This window comes from Armigeres subalbatus, chromosome 3 (assembly GCF_024139115.2).
Source record: "Armigeres subalbatus isolate Guangzhou_Male chromosome 3, GZ_Asu_2, whole genome shotgun sequence".
NCBI classification, from domain to species: Eukaryota; Metazoa; Arthropoda; class Insecta; order Diptera; family Culicidae; genus Armigeres; species Armigeres subalbatus.
Window position 1 is genome coordinate 220,641,019 of NC_085141.1, and position 20,621 is coordinate 220,661,639.

Consider the following 20,621-nt stretch of genomic DNA (forward strand, 5'->3'; position numbering starts at 1 on the left):
TAATCCTTCGAGTTTGACATTTCATTCCAGCGCCTTCTGGTGACGATGTCATGCGAAACAATCCAAATCCAATCCAAATCCAATCCAAATCCAATCCAAATCCAAATCCAATCCAAATCCAATACAAATCCAATCCAAATCCAATCCAAATCCAATCCACATCCAATCCAAATTCAATTCATATCCAATCCAAATCTAATCCAAATCCAATCCAAAACCAATCCAAATCCAATCCAATCCAAATCTTATCCAATCGTTTAAAAACCCCTTTTTTCCAAACAGTATTTTCGGCCGTATGTCCCTTTTAAATATATAACTTTCGGCAAAGTGGTTCAACTTGTATCATCTTTCAGAAGGAGTTTTCTTTCAAGTTTAACATAAACAAATATGCTCATTTTCATAACATCTTTATCACTCAATTATTCTTTTAGCATCAGTCATGCCCTCGTCATCAACCAGACGCCCTGTGGTCGTTGGCACCTATTCAATCATGTAATACAAATGTTAGCTCACAAAATAAAATTATATGCCTTCTAATCACATACTAATTAGTTATACATACCACAGAGTTTGTACGTTTAGGGGCAAAAATGGGCTTAAATAGCGTCATAACAGGTACTTCGATGCAAACGTGAAGCAGGAATCCCATAAGAAGCGTAATAAACAGCACCGCGGATGTAAACAGTATCTGCAAAAGACGAGATGTTCAATCAAATACACCTTCAAATAAGCTTTAAAAAGGAGAGGTAAACAAACCCTATTGAATGCATTGCTCGTTAGTGGCGTAGTGACATTGCGGTAGATCGCATAAACAACCGTGTATTGAACAACATACGCGCAGTACGTTAGCTTGGACATCACCAGCATTATCGGGTGTCGTAGAAACATCGCGAAGAGATTTTTTGGTCGGAAACTAAGATAGAACATCAGAAAGCTCGCCAATATGCCCCACGATGCCTTCAGAAGCGAACCGTAGGATGCGAGTACCATCGATCGCTCGTTAAGCTGATCTCGTGGTAGAAATACCGTCGCTGTGTTCATGCTGATGAAGAATACAGCTGCCAACAGGAACATAAGGTGGAATTTCTGAAACGAAAATCAAGAGATTCTTAAATCATTTCTTGCGAAATGAAAATAAAAATTTACCTTAACACTTTCCAGTTTACGTCCACTTCCGATAAACTGGTGGTAAATAATTCCTGTGATCATACCAAAGAAGTAGTTTCCAGCGTTGCTTTCGAAGGTGACATACACTTTTAGGTAATATCCGAGATTCCGGATTTCATTGCTAATGTGTCTGCAAGAAATCACCCAACTTAGTAAAAATTAGCTTTCAATGAGACTGGTGTTATACCTTACAATAATCATGACCGTGGGGTCCAATTTGTTCACATATATTACGGCGACAGGAACTTGTGAAGTCCATACACAATTTCCCGTGAAGTGATATTTAGAAAAATAGAACCTTCACTGTTGACGGTTGACAACGATCTCCTTTATTGAAACTTTTCTTGAAACATGTAAACTACTGGAGACACTTGAAGCATTTTGGTTTGAGGAGAAAACGGCGATCACCAATCAGTGATCGATATCGTAAGAGTAGGAAAGAGACAAATAGCTATGGCATATTGAATGGGTTCTGAAATAGGAGAAAGGCGAATAAGGTACTTGACAACAACGAACCACATCTGGCTTGGTGACAATAATTTACAACATGACACGTTCGGGTCGGAATTGCTGTAATAGCTTTTTAAGTCATCGAACTGCTTATGCACTCGTATGCACTCGTTGCGTAAGCAGTTGGATGATTCTGGGAAGAAAGGAATTTTATATTCAAGAGAACCTTTAGGGTGGTCTACTTTGAATTGGATATCCTGATGCACGTTATTTTAGAAATAGTTTGTAACATGTGTTGTGCACATGCCACACCATTCCCCTACGGAGAAAAAGAAAGTTGAGTGTAACGAAAGTTTCTTTTTGTTTTGTTATGCTTCAAATGCCTCTCACAATTTTAATTTGCTTGTAAAACGATTTACTATAAATTTTGAGATAATGGGATTTTAAATGCACCCCTTCCCCCTAACGGAGAAGGTGACTATAACTTTATAATTTTCATCACTTTTTGATTAATCTTGTTTTGTGTACTTCTGTCGTTTTGTTATTTTTATCTCGGATAATAGCGTTAGTGTTTTTCAGTTTTTCTATTTGATATGGGCCGCTGTACACTGGTTGTAATTTATGACTGTTTTCGATTTTTAAGTATACTATGTCTCCTATACGTATATCTGTGGGTGTAATTGTTTTATTTAAACTAGAAGTTCGTTTATGTTTCCTATTTAAAATTGTTTGCATTACGTTGTTGTGAGTTACTTGGAGTCTAAATTTGAGTTCTTTCTGGTAGGATTCTAAGTTATATAGTGGATCTATTTGTGAGTTTTGACAAAATTTAAAAAAATTGAGTTTTTTACCAAAAATAAGTTCAAAAGGGGTGTAATTGTGATCTGTATTTGGTGTCGTATTGTAAGCGAAGCAATAGAAAGGTAGCCAATCATCCCAATCAATTATACGTTCATTTGCGAATATCCTCAAATACTCATTTAGGCATTTGTGGTTACGCTCTAATGCACCGATTGTTTGGGGATGGTAAGCTGTCGAACAAGTATGGTTCAACTGTAATAAACTGCATATTTCATCAAATACGCCTTTGTATTCAGTCCCTTGATCTGTCTTAATGCATCTCATAGGGCCATAAATTAGAATACATTTTTCTACAACTGCTCTGGCAATTGAAACAGCTGATTTGTCCGGTACAGGTATTGCAATCACATACTTGGAAAGATCGCATTGCAGTGTTATTGCATAGCGGTTTCCTTTTTCTGTGAGCGGAAACGGTCCTACCGTGTCAATGGACACCACGTCAAATGCTTTCTGAGGTGTAGTTGTAATAATAGCGGGTGTTTTTACTGATATTGCATGCTTGTTTATTGTACAAAGCTCGCATGATCTGACGTAATCTGAAACTATTTGTTTCATGTTTGGCCAGGAATATAATGATTTCAATTTTCTATATAGTCTATTTATACCCGGATGACCTCCCACTGGAGCGTCATGGTGTAATTTTAATATGTTGTCGATTTCTTCCGCATTTGTTACTTGAACGGGCTTCTCATAAATTAATATGGTAGCGTTCCTAAGAACTGCATTACCTAAGTCTTTAAAAGAATTTATTTTGAAATGATTGAATAAAATATCGTTATTTTGAATTGCTAGCTTCTTGGGTATTATGAATTTTTCGTGTATTATCGATACCTACATTATCAGTAGTTATTTCATCGACAGGCCTGCCATCTATTATTTCCAGAATATTTTCTAATTGTAACTTTAAATTTTCGGCATTGTCTATTGCGAGCGCTATCACTGGAGATAGTCTCTTCCGAAATTTCTTATCATATATTATCAAGTTTATGTAATTTTTGTTACTACTGTTATAAGAAAATGACAGTTTTGGTAAGTCAAAAACATCTAAATTACTAGGCGCTTCATACACATGGAGTTGATCAGTCTCTTTAGTATGAAGGTCTGGTTTTTTAGTGTTATTTCTCCTAGACATCGATCGTGTAACTATATACATTTGTTTGAGTGTGTCAGATGTGATTTGTATTCTAGACAAAGCATCTGAGAGCACGTTGGATTTGCCTTTTATATATTCCACGTCAAAATTATATTCCTCTAAATCCCATCTCATACGAGTTAGTTTTGAGGACGGATTTTTGAGCGAAAACAAATATATTAATGGACGGTGGTCTGTCCGTATAATAAATTTACGACCATAGATGTAAGATCGAAAGTAATCAACTGCCCAATGGATTGCAGTTAATTCCTGCTCGATAGTCGACTTGTTCGATTCACCCTTCGTGAATGCTTTACTCGCAAAAGCGATTGGTAACTCGATATCATCGTGTACCTGTGCGAGCACTGCTCCGCAGGCTATTTTTGATGCGTCCGTTATTATAATAAAATCTTTTTTATAATCTGCGAATTGCCAGATTTGGGGATAACAATTCTTGTTTCAAAATTCGAAAGATTTTTGACATTCGTCAGACCAATCAAAGATTACATTCTTGCGTAGCAATTTGTTCAATGGCATGGTAATATCCGCGAAATTTTTAATAAAACGTCGATAATAGTTACAAAATGCAACGAATCGTCGCACTTCGTCTGCATTTTTGGCACAGGGTAATTCGTAATTGTTGAATATTTATTTTTGTCGGGTTGTATACCATCCTTCGAGATATGATGGCCAAGATAGGTGACTTCATTCTTGAAAAATTGCATTTTATTGGGTTTAATTTTAAGTTGAATTTTCGTAACTGCTGGAAAACTCTGCGTAAATTTTCTATGTGATGATTCACTGAACATCCTACTACGATAATGTCATCTATATAAAGAAACGCGCAATGTGGTGGTAGACCACTCAACGCGATTGACATCATGCGTTGGAATGAATTAGGGCTAATGTTCAGTCCGAAAGGAAGTCTATTGAATTCAAAATGACCATTTTCGGTTGAAAAAGCTGTATATTTTTGGATGTTTCATCTAGTGGAATTTGATGAAAACCTGACATCAGGTCGAGCGTAGTAAAATATTTTGCTCGCCCCAAATTATCTAAGATTTCATCTATTCGTGGAAGTGGAAATTTATCCTGGATGATTTGTTTATTCAGTTGCCTAAAATCAACTACCAGACGCCACTTTTTTCGTCGTTTGTAGATTTTTAGGAACTAATAGAATAGGTGAGTTATACGGAGATGTTGAATTTCGAATTATGTGTCCATCCAACATCGTTTGAACTTGATTATTAATTTCGTTTTCTGGGTTTCTGGTAATCTATAGTTCTTTATGTAAACTGGTCTATTGTTGTTAAGTGAGATATTTTGTTCATAGAAGTTGTTTGCGGTGAGCACATCTCCTTCGAGTGAAAAGATGTCACTATATTCTGCGCATAGAGTTTCGAGCTTACGTGTAATATTGGGATCATTATTCTGCATTTTTAATTCACTTTTCAATTTTTGAACTCGATCATTTGAGCTAGTTTTTGTATTGTCAGATAAAGCAGTGCAATAGTAGAAATTTGCAAGTGGTTCAAATTTTGGGGTAAAATTTGGTTGTAATACTTTATCTTCAGACGTTGTATTAATGAATTTAACAAGACAATTTTGTTTATTCACTATTGAGTTTGCACAGAAAATCCCTGGAGCTATTTCTTGAGCGTAAACAACGCTATCTTCGGTTAAATTTGTGTTTAGATGCTTTATAACTTCACATCTTGCGGGTAATATAATGTTATTTGATTGATTATTTATGATTGGTATTTCGAAAGTATCGATATCAATCGTTATGCCAAGTAACCATGATTCATAATTTATGTTGCATTTATATTTCACTAGAAAATCTCTTCCCAAAATTCCGTCGGTCGGAATGGGGAAGTCTTTGTCAACGATGTGAAATTTATGTGGTATTTTAGTATCATTTATAAATAAATTTGCGTTTGTTGTACCCATAGTGGAATTTTTACCCTGTCCTATTCCTACAATATCGCATTTTTCACCTGGGAAAAAAAATGTGTGTGGGTTTTATCTTATTAGCTTTCATTACGGATATGTCAGAGCCACAGTCCACAATAAACGAACTTCGTGTCTCAGACATGTCCAATTCTAGCTGTACATAGTTGGTGGCAGATACATTTATTGTGTATGCTGCCCGAGCGGTACCCTAAAGGGTGGATATTTCCGTTTTGACTCACATTATGAGGTTGTTGAAAATTCGACTGTGTTGCGGGTTGTACGGAAGGTGGATGAATTTGTTGCATATTTTGATTTGGGTTTAGTGCTTGCGCATAAAAAGCGGATTGACGCAGATCTTTTCCTCTTGTTCTCTGATTTCCTCCACGCCAGTTATTGTTGAAATTTCCTCTATTTTGATTGGAGAAATAATTCCCGTAATAACGATCATTATTAAATGGTTGCCTACCACGAGGTCTACTTCCTCGAGTACTGTAACCACGTCCCCTAATTCTGTTGTTCGAGTAATTTCTCACATACAATACCTGTGATTTTGATGATGACGACTCCGGAACATCGTTTTCTTGCAATTTCTGAACTGCATCATCAAATTTACTAAAGTTTCCAGCTTTCAAGATTAACTTCGTATCTGGATTCTTTATGCCACCAATGAGAGCTTCAACTCCTCGCTTTGTGGCCATTTTATCAGCTGTGTCTGTTGGAATTTTTCATTTAAATATGCAGATTTTAACTCGTTTGTTAATTTTTCTACCACATCGCAAAATTGTCTGTGGTAGTGATTTGCTTCGTTGCCTTCAATTTGGCTACGATGCTATCCAATGTTGCCTTTGAAGCGCATCGTAACTTTAACTCGTCTAATATTTCCTGGAGGTCGTTTAACTCTCCAATGAATTGTCGCGCAGCTCCAGTAAGCCTTGTTCTAATGAACCGGACTACTGTAGCTCGAGCTGCGTTTTTTTTCAGCTGGTGTAGCATTTTCATACGCTGCATCGACGGTGTCTACAAACAGTGCGACAGCGTCGAGAAATGCGTTTAATTGAGCAGGGGAACCGTCGTAGGTATTAACCAGAGCGGTTCCCAATTTAATGTCCACGCTTGGCATCTTCACTATTTTATCGCTTACAAGGTTTTTTCTAGTTGCTGTATTTTTAATAGAATTAATAAAAATAATAGAACAAATTACCGATCTCCAAGATAACTTTTTCTTATAATTCTTTAATTTGCTTTGTAATAAGTTATTTGCTTCGTCGAATTCGAGACGAGCTGCCTTTATGAGGAAATTAAAATGGTTACTTTCAATGCTGCTTTCAAATTTAGCCAGTAAGTCAATAATATTATTATAAGTGTTCCTAATTATTCTTACTTTTTCATCTAAGGTGAACTTTAGGTATTTTCTTTGGGGTGATTTTTTCAAATTTAACTTAATTTGGTGGATTTTACTAATTAAGATTTCTAACTCATTTATTATGTCACTCATTTATGCACTTGATTTGGATATAAATAAAAATTTACTTACATTTATCTAATTTACTTTCTGCTGACGAATCTTCGGTTTTACTTTGCAGCGATGCACATCTTGAGTTACTTCAAAACCCTCCTGTGGCCGCTCCATGTTGCCGGTTAGCCAATTGTAGGCCGCTCCATGTTGCCGGTTAGCCAATTGTGGGCTGCTCCATGTTGCTGAGAAGTCACTGTTCTCGATTATTTAACTTTGGTTTTTCACGATTCAAATTCCCACGCTGGTAAGATCAGCAACTGTTTTGGCTGCTTTTAGAGCTTGAGTGCGAGTGTGCTCTTTATAGAGCTTGTAAACAGTAATAGCGAGATGGATGCTTACTATCACTAGTATGATTGTTAATTTGAACTCGTGCTCGTTATGTAGTTCCTCATGCACTTCCAGTTGGTTTTGTATTTGCACTTGGGGGTCTCCAGAAATGCTGGAAGACTTTGATTGTGGTTTCCCCATCACTTCACTTGAACAGTTTATCTGGTAAAATCAGGCACTAAACTTTTGGCAGATTTTCGTGCACTTCTAGTTGGTTTTGCGTTAACATTTTGGGATCTGCAGAAGTATTGGAAGACTGCAATCACATCACTTTAAGTGTTTATTATAACAGGCACTTTTCACAGATTTTCCAACTCATAAAAAAATGGAGAAGGCTAAATATTTGCTCCTAGTCACTGGTAGCCATGTGAAGTCCATACACAATTTCCCGTGAAGTGATATTTAGAAAAATAGAACCTTCACTGTTGACGGTTGACAACGATCTCCTTTATTGAAACTTTTCTTGAAACATGTAAACTACTGGAGACACTTGAAGCATTTTGGTTTGAGGAGAAAACGGCGATCACCAATCAGTGATCGATATCGTAAGAGTAGGAAAGAGACAAATAGCTATGGCATATTGAATGGGTTCTGAAATAGGAGAAAGGCGAATAAGGTACTTGACAACAACGAACCACATCTGGCTTGGTGACAATAATTTACAACATGACACGTTCGGGTCGGAATTGCTGTAATAGCTTTTTAAGTCATCGAACTGCTTATGCACTCGTATGCACTCGTTGCGTAAGCAGTTGGATGATTCTGGGAAGAAAGGAATTTTATATTCAAGAGAACCTTTAGGGTGGTCTACTTTGAATTGGATATCCTGATGCACGTTATTTTAGAAATAGTTTGTAACATGTGTTGTGCACATGCCACAAACTACTAAAGCAAAAGCCACCATCAATGGTAAGAATATCGTAATGCATTTTGGAAATCTGAAAAAACAATTCAATTAATATCTCATAGTGTGGCATATGTAGTAATAAAAAACGAACATAACTTCATTCTGCTTAAACTTGACTAACAAATAATAAATTGGATTGTTAAAAGAATCTCTTTCATTAACCAATATTCCAGCCAAGACATCATCTTGGATGTTCCTATGAGAAGTTTGTACTGCTAAACACACATTCAATCTTATAATTAGATATCTTATTGATATTACTCACCTCCAAACTATCATCATTATTACCGTTCCTGCTAGATACAGCTGAAAATCTGCCCCAAGGTACCAGGTGAATTGCAAGCACTGAAAATAAAAAAAAAGCATTGAACATAAACGTATACTACCAGTTTGCCATGCGAATTTTCCATTGTAAAGTTGCCAAAATCACCGACATCTGCAGAAATTCTGTAAAAATTCTAATAAAAATACCACATACTAGTGGGTCTCAAGTAGCCTTGCAAGCAAAGGCGTAGGATTGCCAATCTGGAGATGGCGAGTTCGATTCTCGGTCCGGTCTAGGATGTTTTCGGGTTGGAAACTTTCTCGACACCCTGGACATAGTGTATTCGAGTTCGGCATAGGAATGGATCTTTTGAACAATTTGAACAATCCTTGGATAGGGTTTGATTTTCTACGTGTCGATTATGTTCTTTTAACATCGCCATATCTAGCGCTTTCTGGATTCTGGTCGGGATTTCATATGTAAATTTGAATTCATTTTCCGTGGAATTTATGTTATGGATTTCCCTTTGAAATTGGAATAAATTTTGCAAGGAAACTGTGTGGGTGTGAAAGAGACCGTAATTACCTTCTGGTGTACAGCGAGCTTAACATCCGCTACTCATCTACTCTGTGCTCTGCACTCACCTCTACTGCCATCGCAACAGGCTCACCTGTCAGAATGACAATCTGTCACTTTCAACTACACACTGGCGGACAGGTAAGAAGCGTGACACCTTGATAGGTGGTTCCTTTCCGGAAACTTTCGGTTTCTGACAGTTTCCTGTGAAAGTTGGGATGAATTTTTCGTGGACGGGCTTGGTCATTTGACTACCGCTTCTGTCTCATACGCAGGAGGTCGTGGGTTCAATCCCAGGCTCTTGCTGTTCTTCTAATTTGTTACTTCCTCTTTATTTCTCGCACCGTTTCCACTTCTATCACCCACCTAAAATACAACTTGAGTATTCTAGCAGTTACTGCTAGATTTGGAAATGATCGAAAAAGCTCGTTCTCTATACCCAACTAAAGAAATCCAGCGCTTGCTTTCTATCGCATAAGTAACTCGTAAATCAAGACGATTTGACTTCAAAACCAAAATTACATGAACCCTCATACCACTCATACTATTTTCTCACTCATCGTTTCAATCAAATTTTTAATTACGATTAAGTGTGAGCTTGATCACACCTTCCGATTAACAAACCAGCCACATTTTAATCGATAGCGTCTGGTGTTGTGACAGGTTTTGTCCGACTCACCTTCAGACCACTGAAGATGTAAATCGTGCTTTGATGCGTTACCAGAGCTTAATTTTTGTAGATCTCATCTCAGATAAGTTCACCATTGGCCATGTATCTACATTTTTAACACTGCAAGTTCAAACCCCTGAAAAAAGTGTGGAACAGCAACTTTGATGTTTATAGTTCAATTGAAACGATTCTTTGCAATTACAATCTGAAGGATATCAGGATTCCGTAAGTGACTACAGATTGTAAATCCGTACATTGGCCGCTGAGAACGAGCCGGAATATTCCGTTCCACGTTTTGTTGCAATATGTTGCTTGCAATTGAAACCTTAAAACATTTTATGCTAAATTAAAATTAACATCATGTTTCATCTCTAGTTAGTTATATCTATATTTTTTTCAACTTTGATTGAACTAGTTTTATCTGCGTTTTTAAAAATTTAATTTGTGAAAAATGTAAATTGATAACGTCTTTTGAATAGACTACAATCAAACCGTGAATCTTCTTGCCTATGGTCCTGGTTGAGGGCGGCGACGAATTTAGGAACTATGGAACTTAGAGATTTATGAATTTAGGATTTCGTGAATCTAGAAACTTGGGAATTCACGATTTTAGAAATTTAGAAATTTGGGAATTTAGCAATTTATGCAATTAGAGATTCAGGAGTTTAGCAATTTATGAAATTAGAGATTCAGTAATTTATGAATTTAGGAATTTGGGAATTTAGGATTTTTTGTGAGTTTGGGAATTTAGGAATCCTCGTTGAATACCTTCTAAAGTTCTTCCAGAAACCCATCGTGGAGATCCTCTCGGATTCCCACAGAGATTACTACTGCAGTTATTTAATGAATTCTTTCTGGAGTTCAACCAGGAATTCCTCCTGGATTTCCTGAAGGAGCTATACAAAAGATCTTAAAGAGTTTCTTCATATCTTTTTTTGCAGTTCCTCCACGAATATCTCCTGAAGTTCACCCAGAAATTTCCCCTGAGGAGCCCATATCAATTTCTCCTGCAATTCTTGCACAATTCCACTCTGAAGTTTTCCACAAATGTGCCATGAAATTCTTCCAAGAATTCCTTCTCCAATTCCATCAGAAATTTCTCCTGGAGTTCCTTCCATAACTCCACCTAGATATTTTTGAGAGTTCCTTCAGAAAATAATCCTGTAGCTTCGTAGAATTCCTGACGGAACTCCAAGAAAAAATCCTGAAAGAACTTCACAAAAAAACCCTGGGAAAGCTTCTGAAAAATCAAAGGAGACATATTTTGGAAGAACCACAGGAGGATCTACAAAAGTAATTTTTGGAGGAGTTCCAAGTAGTCCTAAAATGTATCCTGAACTTCCCCAGGAATTAATTCTGAATTCGCCCAGGAATTCATTCAGAATTCCTCCAGGAAATCATTCTGAACTCCTCCAGGAAATCATTCTGAATTCCCGCCGGAATTCGTTCTGAATTCCCCTTGGAATTTATTTTGATTTCCCCCAGGAATTCATTATGATTTCCCCCAGAAATTTATTCTGAATTCCCCCAGGAATTCATTCTGAGTTCCCAAAGGAATTCATTCTGAGTTCCCACAGGAATTCTTTCTGATTTCTTCCAGGAAATCTTGCTGAATACCTCCAGGAATTCTTTCTGAACTTCTCCTGAATTTTCCCAGAAATTAATTTTGCTTCTCACCTGGAATTTATTTTGAATTTTCCCAGGAATACTCTTCCTATATGTTACCCAGCGGAAAAAAATATTGAAATAATTTCCACCGGTGGGTTAAGAGTGCGCATCGAGTGGGGTAAGAGTACGCATTTATCCAATCATGTGCTTTAAGTATATTCATTCATTTATTTAGTTTACATCTAAACAGATAACACTGAATCAACAATTTGACTCCACAATACACGGTTCGAGGCCGCATCTCTCCATCCTCGGATACGCCCCACGCTCGCCAAGTCGTTTTGCACCTGGTCTGCCCATCTCGTTCGCTGCGCTCCACGCCGTCTCGTACCTGCCGGATCGGAAGCGAACACCATCTTTGCAGGGTTGCTGTCCGGCATTCTTGCAACATGTCCTGCCCATCGTACCCTTCCGGCTTTAGCTACCTTCTGGATACTGGGTTCGCCGTAGAGTTGGGCGAGCTCATGGTTCATTCTTCGCCGGCACACACCGTCTTCTTGCACACCGCCAAAGATGGTCCTAAGCACCCGTCTCTCGAATACTCCGAGTGCTTGCAAGTCCTCCTCGAGCATTGTCCATGTTTCATGTCCGTAGAGGACAACCGGTCTTATAAGCGTCTTGTACATGACACATTTGGTGCGGTGGCGAATCTTTTTCGACCGCAGTTTCTTCTGGAGCCCGTAGTAGGCCCGACTTCCACAGATGATGCGCCTTCGTATTTCACGACTAACGTTGTTGTCAGCCGTTAGCAAGGATCCGAGGTAGACGAATTCCTCGACCACCTCGAAGGTATCCCCGTCTATCGTAACACTGCGTCCCAGGCGGGCCCTGTCGCGCTTGGTTCCGCCCACAAGCATGTACTTTGTCTTTGACGCATTCACCAACTTTTGTTGCTTCACGTTTCAGGTGGCTGTACAGTTCTGCCACCTTTGCAAATGTTCGGCCGACAATGTCCATGTCATCCGCGAAGCAAATAAATAGACTGGATTTGTTGAAAATCGTACCCCGGCTGTTACACCCGGCTCTCCGCATGACACCTTCTAGCGCAATGTTGAACAACAGGCACGAAAGTCCATCACCTTGTCTTAGTCCCCGGCGCGATTCGAACGAACTGGAGTGTTCGGCCGAAATCTTCACAGGTTTTGCACACCACCCGCCGTTGCTTTGATCAGTCTGGTAAGCTTCCCAGGGAAGCTGTTCTCGTCCATAATTTTCCATAGCTCTACGCGGTCTATACTGTCGTATGCCGCCTTGAAATCAACGAACAGATGGTGCGTTGGGAATTGGTATTCACGGCATTTTTGAAGGATTTGCCGTACAGTAAAGATCTGGTCCGTTGTCGAACGGCCGTCAACGAAGCCGGCTTGATAACTTCCCACGAACTCGTTCACTAATGGTGACAGACGCCGGAAGATGATCTGGGATATCACTTTGTAGGCGGCATTAAGGATGGTGATCGCTCGAAAGTTCTCAAACTCCAGTTTGTCGCCTTTCTTGTAGATGGGGCATATGACCCCTTCCTTCCATTCCTCCGGTAGCTGTTCGGTTTCCCAGATTCTGACTATCAGTTTGTGCAGGCAAGTGGCCAGCTTTTCCGGGGCCAGCTTGATGAGCTCAGCTCCGATACCATCCTTACTAGCTGCTTTATTGGTCTTTAGCTGTTGAATGGCATCCTTAACTTCCCTCAAGGTGGGGGCTGGTTGGCTTCCATCGTCCGCTGAACTGACGTAGTCATCTCCTCCGCTGCCTTGACTTTCACTGCCTGTACTCTCAGCGCCATTCAGATGTTCTTCGTAGTGCTGCTTCCACCTTTCGATCACCACACGTTATTCCGTCAAGATGCTCCCATCCTTATCCCGGCACATTTCGGCTCGCGGCACGAAGCCTTTGCGGGATGCGTTGAGCTTCTGATAGAACTTGCGTGTATCTTGAGAACGGCACAGCTGTTCCATCTCCTCGCACTCCGCTTCTTCCAGGCGGCGTTTCTTCTCCTGAAAAAGGCGGGTCTGCTGTCTCCGCTTCCGTCTACTATAGCGTTCCACGTTCTGCCGGGTACCTTGCTGCAGCGCGACCGCCCGCGCTGCGTCCTTCTCCTCCAGAATCTGTCTGCACTCATCGTCGAATCAATCGTTCCTTCGACTTCGTCCCATATATCCGACGTTGCTCTCCGCTGCGTCGTTAATGGCTGCTTTAACTGTATTCCAGCAGTCCTCAAAAAGGGCCCCATCGAGCTCACCCTCTTCCGGCAACGCTGCCTCGAGATGCTACGCGTATGCAGTGGCGACATCAAGTTGCTTCAGTCGCTCTAGGTCGTACCGCGGCGGTCGTCGGTACCGAACATTGTTGATGACGGATAGTTTTGGGCGCAGTTAAACCATCACCAGATAGTGGTCAGAGTCGATGTTAGCGCCACGATATGTCCTGACGTCGATAATGTCGGAGAAGTCCATCAATCAGAACGTGGTCGATTTGTGATTCTGTCTGCAGTGGTGATCTCCAGGTGTACCGATACGGGAGGCTGTGTTGGAAGTAGGTGCTGCGAATGGCCATACTCTTGGAGGCAGCGAAATCAATTAGTCGTAGGCTGTTTTCGTTCGTCAGCCGGTGTGCGCTGAACTTTCCAATAGTCGGTCTAAACTCCTCCTCTTGGCCAACCTGAGCGTTCAAATATCCTATGATGATTTTGACGTCGTGGCTTGGGCAGCTATCGTACTCACGTTCCAGCTGCGCGTAGAATGCGTCCTTATCATCATCAGTGCTTCCGGAGTGTGGGCTATGGACGTTAATTATGCTGAAGTTGAAGAACCGGCCTTTGATCCTCAACCTGCACATTCTCTCGTTGATCGGCCACCACCCGATCACACGCCTTTGCATGTCGCCCATCACTATGAAAGCTGTTCCCAGCTCGTGTGTGTTGCCGCAGCTCTGGTAGATGGTATGATTACCTCTAAACGTTCGCACCATTGATCCCTTCCAACAAACCTCCTGCAGCGCTACGATGCCGAATCCACGGTCCTTGAGCACATCGGCGAGTATGCGTGTGCTCCCGATGAAGTTGAGAGATTTGCAGTTCCACGAACCGAGTTTCCAATCGCAAGTCCCTTTTCGTCGCAGTGGTCTTCGCCGATGGTTCCGGTCCGTACTCTCTTGTTGATTGTTCGTTGCGTGAGTTTTTTTTTGGCTGGCTTGCAGGGCCTGACACCAAACCCCCTAAATTTCCGGAGTACCATTCCTCCTTATTTCCGGTGGATCATGGACGCTTAATAAGATTTGCACCTCCGGAGAGGAGCAAATCCCCCCTTCCCTGTCAGCATACGACCATAGTTCCCACCGGGGTTGGTTACCCGATCTTCCCTAAGGTTGCTCGTATCCCGGCCAGCACCGCGGGGAGGTAGGGATAGGAGTTGCTGGGTAAGAGGCTAAGGACCGCGAGATGGGGTCTATTTTATTCCTTCAGGTACGCGAATTACCAATGGTACGCTTTACCCAGCATTTGCCGTGCCATTTTAATAAAGGTGTGATGCCTATATTTATATGATGCCTATATTTATCATATGGTCACCCCCTCGGGGCAAGACGAGCGAGGACCAAAAATTATATTAAATGTGTGCTGAATTTATTAAGAACGGTTGACACATTCCTTGCATTTCTAGGGATTATGTGCAAATGACGATTCGCTTGAATATGTCGTATTCCATGTTGATTTGTTGACCTCTGACTCTACGAAAATATGTCAATTTGCCTAAAGCTACCATATTCTTTGTTAAAATCATCTCTGATTCAGGCAGAAACTATTTTGATGATTTTTTAAATGCATTAGGCGACTCTTAATCCTGGAAATGACCTTGTTCTTAATATAGTTGGCAATACCACCCCGAGTCGACGTATGTATCTAAAGATTGATATCCTATCGATCATAATTACTGCGAATCTCCTCAAATTATTAATGTAGATAGGCTATAGTTATATAAATGCCTGAAGGCAAAGTTGTAAATATCAATTTGTGCTGAAAAACGAGTAGTTTGGGCTTCAAGTCTTAAATTATGTAACTACAAAATTATAAGAAAATTCGAGTTTCAACTAAATCATCTTAAAATCAATATTTCAAGAACAAGTGAGGTTGTCAAAGTGCGTTTTTCAGTTGTATACCCCTAAACATTATTGTTAACCATCCTTTGTCATAATAATTTAAATATAATGCTCACTTAAGTCATAATCAATGTTGGCTGTCTTTCCCCTTATGGCAATCTTGCCCCACTTTCCCCTATATTTAAACGGGTTTACATATGCATTGCCCGATGTGTCGGCCCAATAAATGGCCAAAACGTCGGGCAATGTAAAAGCACACCCGTTTTAATATATTTCGGATTGAAAAAGCTAGACGACAAGAATTGGGAATAATTTCCCATGGAAATTGGAATAAATTTCTTATGGAAATTGGTATGAAATTTTCATGGAAGTTGTGAAGAATTTCACATGAAAATGAGAATGAACTTTATGTGGAAATACGAAGTAATTTTTAGTTCGGAGGATTTATTTGTGGGATTGTTCTGAGATTTCCCGTGATGATTTCTTTGTAAATTCAGAGAGATTTTTATTGTTATATTAAAAAGATTTTTTTTGCAAAAAAAATGTTGAAAAAGGAATTAAAAGCTTTTTTCGGGGAAATTTAGAAAAAAAAGTTTGGGAAAAATTTCGAAATTAAAAAAAAATACCCCGGGACATTTTGATGAACTTTCCTGGACAACTCAGAATAATTTTCATATGAGAAAAAATATGTTGGCGCCGACGATTTCAGGATTTGCGTGGACCATTATCAGGGAGCGAACTACATTGTTTGTTATATTTCTGTTAGTTTTTCTTTCCCTACACCGCAAATGGTTAGCAAAAGATAAAAAAGGTATACGTTACCGGTTCATTCGCGTTGATATAATTGTTAACAAACAGTAAGTTTGTCCACCAGTTTTCGCTACAGTGATCTTTGTATCTATCTGCCATTGGGCCATCCTTCAGTCTCTGGTACCAGGATACTTGAAATAGAATTACCAAGGAGTAGACTGGTAAAATTCTGAAAATAATTGTTTAAAACCAGTCAACGAATAAATTTTATTAAAGCATTAACAACTCACCGAATCAATCGATTGACGATCCTATCGAAAAAGTACCACAATCTAAATTCGGGGTGCGACTTGATGTGATCCATGAAATTTACCGCCAGCACTATACCTCCGATGACGAAGAAAATCTGCACCGTGTAGGTGTTTCCGGCCATTGCGATGGGGAACCAAAAGTTCTCGAACTGTTGTTCCATATTTTCCGGGTTCTTCAGTGGGAATCTTATGAACGGAATCGACGCATGGCAAAGCAGAATTATCAGCATGGTCAACACGCGAGCACCGTCCAGGATGAGAAGGTCCTGTCTGGACCGGGAGCTAAGTGATCCTAGCTTTTTTAGATTTTCCGACAACGAGAACGCTTTAACTATTAGAGATCCTGTGAATGGGAAATATGAAATTGATGTGGAAATATTTTAGGAATGTGTTTTGTAGTAATACCTGAATAGTTACAATCTATCGAGTGTATCACAGTGCATGTCACTATTAACATCAATATGGACAAGATTACGAAATTGAAGATCCTTGTAATTGTGTCTGAAATGCAGAATATTCAGATGACGATTATTCAAAACGTTGAACTTAGTTTCCGAAATTTCTTACCAGGAGGTTGATCGTCATGGGTAGAGGAAATACTGACTAAAGTTTCCGTGGTCGAGTTGAGTTGATAGTTTCTCCATACTCGTTCAGAGGCACATTTGCCTGCATGTCGCACTGTATCAGGATGGTTGGAGTTCGTATCGGGTAGCGTGCTGCATCGATCTAAACAAACGCCTATTTCCAATATGTCACGCCGATAGTGGCGTGGATCGCTAGAAAAAGTCTTTGAATGATAAATGAAGTTTATTAAAAGGAACTAAAGCGTTATAGGACAGTTAAATAGGTTCGAAATGTTTGCTTCTATGCTCAAAACAAAAAACGTGAAATCCAGGACTAAGTTAACTGTACTTATTATATTAGCTGTATATATTTAATACAGTTTTTTTTGTTCTGGTGCTTTAAATAAAAAAAACATGACAACAAATGTGATTTCAATTATCGCTTTGGGATTTCCTGAAGAATATTACGGCAGTAAATATTTAACCGCGATCACCCCATTCCGTTTAACAACCTGACCCCGCATTTCGGCTCTTCTCTCTGAAGTGCGCACTTGCTGTGTTGGTAAGTGACTGAGTGAGTCCGAATTTCGAAGCTCATCGTATTGGCACAGAAAAAAAATGTTTTTGCTAAACCACGCCGACATTATCAGTTGAGGATCTTTTCCGGTTATTGACCTAGTGAAGGTGAATATTTTCGTAGATAGGCTAAAAGTATGAATATAAAATTGAGTTTCAAAACCAAGTATAATGTACAACGGATTCAATCGATATAAGTAACACAATATTTTTTCACTGTTCAAGTGCAATGATTCACATCGAGCTAAGTAGTAAATCAATCCAACAAGTTTAACGTGCAAAAAGTATTTGCAAACTAAACAAAACACTCGACAATTTTTTCATCTATCCGTTCTTCACTATTGCAGATCAGCCACTCTTTCGACTTATTTGTTGCGGATGCTGTTCCGGAAGATAGTTTCAAGGAATTAAAATTATTTACTTATCACTCGTTCAAGGTGAAGGTTGGCTTTGTTATGGCATTTACATGGAGTTGCGTTAAATAGAGAAACCTGTTAATGCATTCCAATGCTACGAGAAAACGAGCATCGACTTGCATTTTCAATTTGTATTTCAATGCATTTTTTGGACTTTGGCTTGCCGTTTACTTGGTGTTGTGTTTTAATCTGTGCTCTAGACATCATTATATTGAAACGTTTACAGTTTGCATTATACCGAGAGACATCATTTTTATTTATTTATTATCAGACTAAGGCCGAGGAGATCGCAGCAAGCCACGCGCGCGGATGGTTACTTTTAAATTTGCTGTCACGTTTTTGTTCGTTTCCGCAAGAAATAGATTCGGCTGATGTATATATTTTGCATATGTACTAGAAGAGAAATGTTTAAGTTATCAAAAGTTTGAGATTTGGTGACAATTACTCAAGTGTATTCTTATTAGAGCGCGCGAAATCGTTTGTGTAACTTGTATACGCGGATGTATTTGGTGAAAATATGGTTGAATGTGTGATAATACCAGGAAAATATGGATCAACAACGAATTGCTCGGAATAGCGCTGGAAAAGTAGTGATTTTTAGTGGACACTAGTTGTGGTCTTTTCTTTCTCTGTTCATTTATCCGGAATTTGATCAATTTGGCGAGATTGTTTCAATATGTTTTTATATGATTCCAAAACTAAATACGCGCTGGATTTAAAAATCCGGAAGTTTGTTTATGGATCCATTATCCAATTGATAATGGTAGCATAAACAGGCGGGGCTTATTGCAAGTGAAAGTGATCTCGGACTGGACGTGAGTTACCAGGCAGTCTGAAATGGGTCACTGGAGCTGCAGTAGAGCTAACACCTTCTAACTCCCGGGCTAAAGCTGACTTTATTAAAGACAGCTTTCTTCCATAATACCACTGCCAGACAGTGGGGGTTAGATTGAAGATACACACACACATTTATTATCAGACTAAGGCCGGAGTGGCCTGTGCTGCACATAAAAGTCTTCTCCATTCAGCTCGGTCCATGGCAACACTTCGCTAACCACGCAGTCTGCGGAGGGTCCGCAAATCGTCCTCCACCTGATCGATCCACCTTGCCCGCTGTGCACCTCGCCTTCTTGTTCCCGTCGGATCGTTGTCGAGAACCATTTTTAGCGGATTACTGTCCGACATTCTGGTTACGTGACCGGCCCACTGCGGGTCTTCCGATTTTCGCGGTGTGAACGATGGATGGTTCTCCCAACAGCTGATGCAACTCGTGGTTCATTCGCCTCCTCCACGTACCGTCCGCCATCTGCACCCAACCATAAATGGTACGCAACACTTTCTTTTCAAAAACTCCCAGTGTGCGTTGGTCCTCCACGAGCATCGTCCAGGTCTCGTGTCCGTAGAGAACAACCGGTCTTATAAGCGTTTTGTAGATTGTCAGTTTGGTACGGCGGCGAACTCTATTCGATCGGAGCGTCTTTCGGAGTCCATAGTACGTACGATTTCCAGCCACTATGTGCCTCCGAATTTCTCTGCTGGTATCGTTATCGGCGGTCACCAGTGAGCCCAAGTACACGAATTCTTCAACCACCTCGATTTCGTCACCACCGATAAAAACTCGTGGCATTGACCTCTCTTGAGCCTCTTCCTATCATGTACTTCGTCTTCGACGTGTTGATGACTAGTCCAATCCGTTTAGCTTCGCTTTTCAGTCTGATGAAGGCTTTCTCCATCCTCTCAAAGTTACGTGCCATGATATCAATGTCGTCGGCGAAACCAAATAACTGGACGGACTTCGTGAAAATCGTACCACTCGTGTCAATCCCTGCCCTTCGTATTACTCCCTCCAAAGCGATGTTGAATAGCAGACACGAAAGACCATCACCTTGCCGTAACCCTCTACGCGTTTCGAAGAGACTCGAGAATGCCCCTGAAACTCGAACTACGCACATCACCCGATCCATCGTCGCCTTGATCAACCGTATCAGTTTATCCGGAAATCCGTGTTCGTGCATTAGCTGCCATAGCTGGTCCCGATTGATTGTATCATATGCGGCTTTGAAGTCGATAAATAGATGATGTGTGGACACGTTGTATTCGCGGCATTTCTGTAGTACCTGACGTATGGCGAACATCTGGTCTGTGGTAGAGCGTTCATCCATAAATCCCGCCTGGTACTGCCCCACGAACGCTCTTGCAATTGGTGTTAGTCGGCGGCATAAAATTTGGGAGAGTACCTTGTAGGCGGCGTTCAGCAATGTGATTGCGCGGTAGTTACTACAATCCAGCTTATCGCCCTTTTTGTAGATGGGACACACGACACCTTCCATCCACTCCTGCGGCAGAACCTCATCCTCCCAAACCTTGGTTATCACCCAGTGCAGCGCTCTAGCCAGCGCCTCACCACCGTGTTTAAACAGCTCT

The 20,621-nt window shown here is 40.3% G+C and overlaps 1 protein-coding gene across 2 annotated transcripts in view; it reads right to left on the reverse strand.

Moving 5' to 3' along the window:
- Positions 1-391: 391 nt before the first annotated feature.
- Positions 392-20,621, reverse strand: part of LOC134220036 (regulator of hypoxia-inducible factor 1-like) — a 42,247-nt gene continuing 22,017 nt past the window's right edge. The window contains exons 3-13 of one of the 2 annotated variants that reach the window (XM_062698978.1): positions 17,210-17,429; positions 17,048-17,143; positions 16,622-16,985; positions 16,404-16,560; positions 8,579-8,658; positions 8,287-8,344; positions 1,355-1,410; positions 1,147-1,297; positions 757-1,086; positions 563-688; positions 392-480 (exon numbers count right to left, since the gene is read on the reverse strand). In XM_062698978.1, the coding sequence (XP_062554962.1) occupies positions 412-480; positions 563-688; positions 757-1,086; positions 1,147-1,297; positions 1,355-1,410; positions 8,287-8,344; positions 8,579-8,658; positions 16,404-16,560; positions 16,622-16,985; positions 17,048-17,143; positions 17,210-17,429 (1,707 nt within the window). In that variant the 3' untranslated portion in view covers positions 392-411. The remainder of the gene's footprint in view (positions 481-562; positions 689-756; positions 1,087-1,146; positions 1,298-1,354; positions 1,411-8,286; positions 8,345-8,578; positions 8,659-16,403; positions 16,561-16,621; positions 16,986-17,047; positions 17,144-17,209; positions 17,430-20,621) is intronic. The other variant, XM_062698979.1, reaches the window with a different exon arrangement.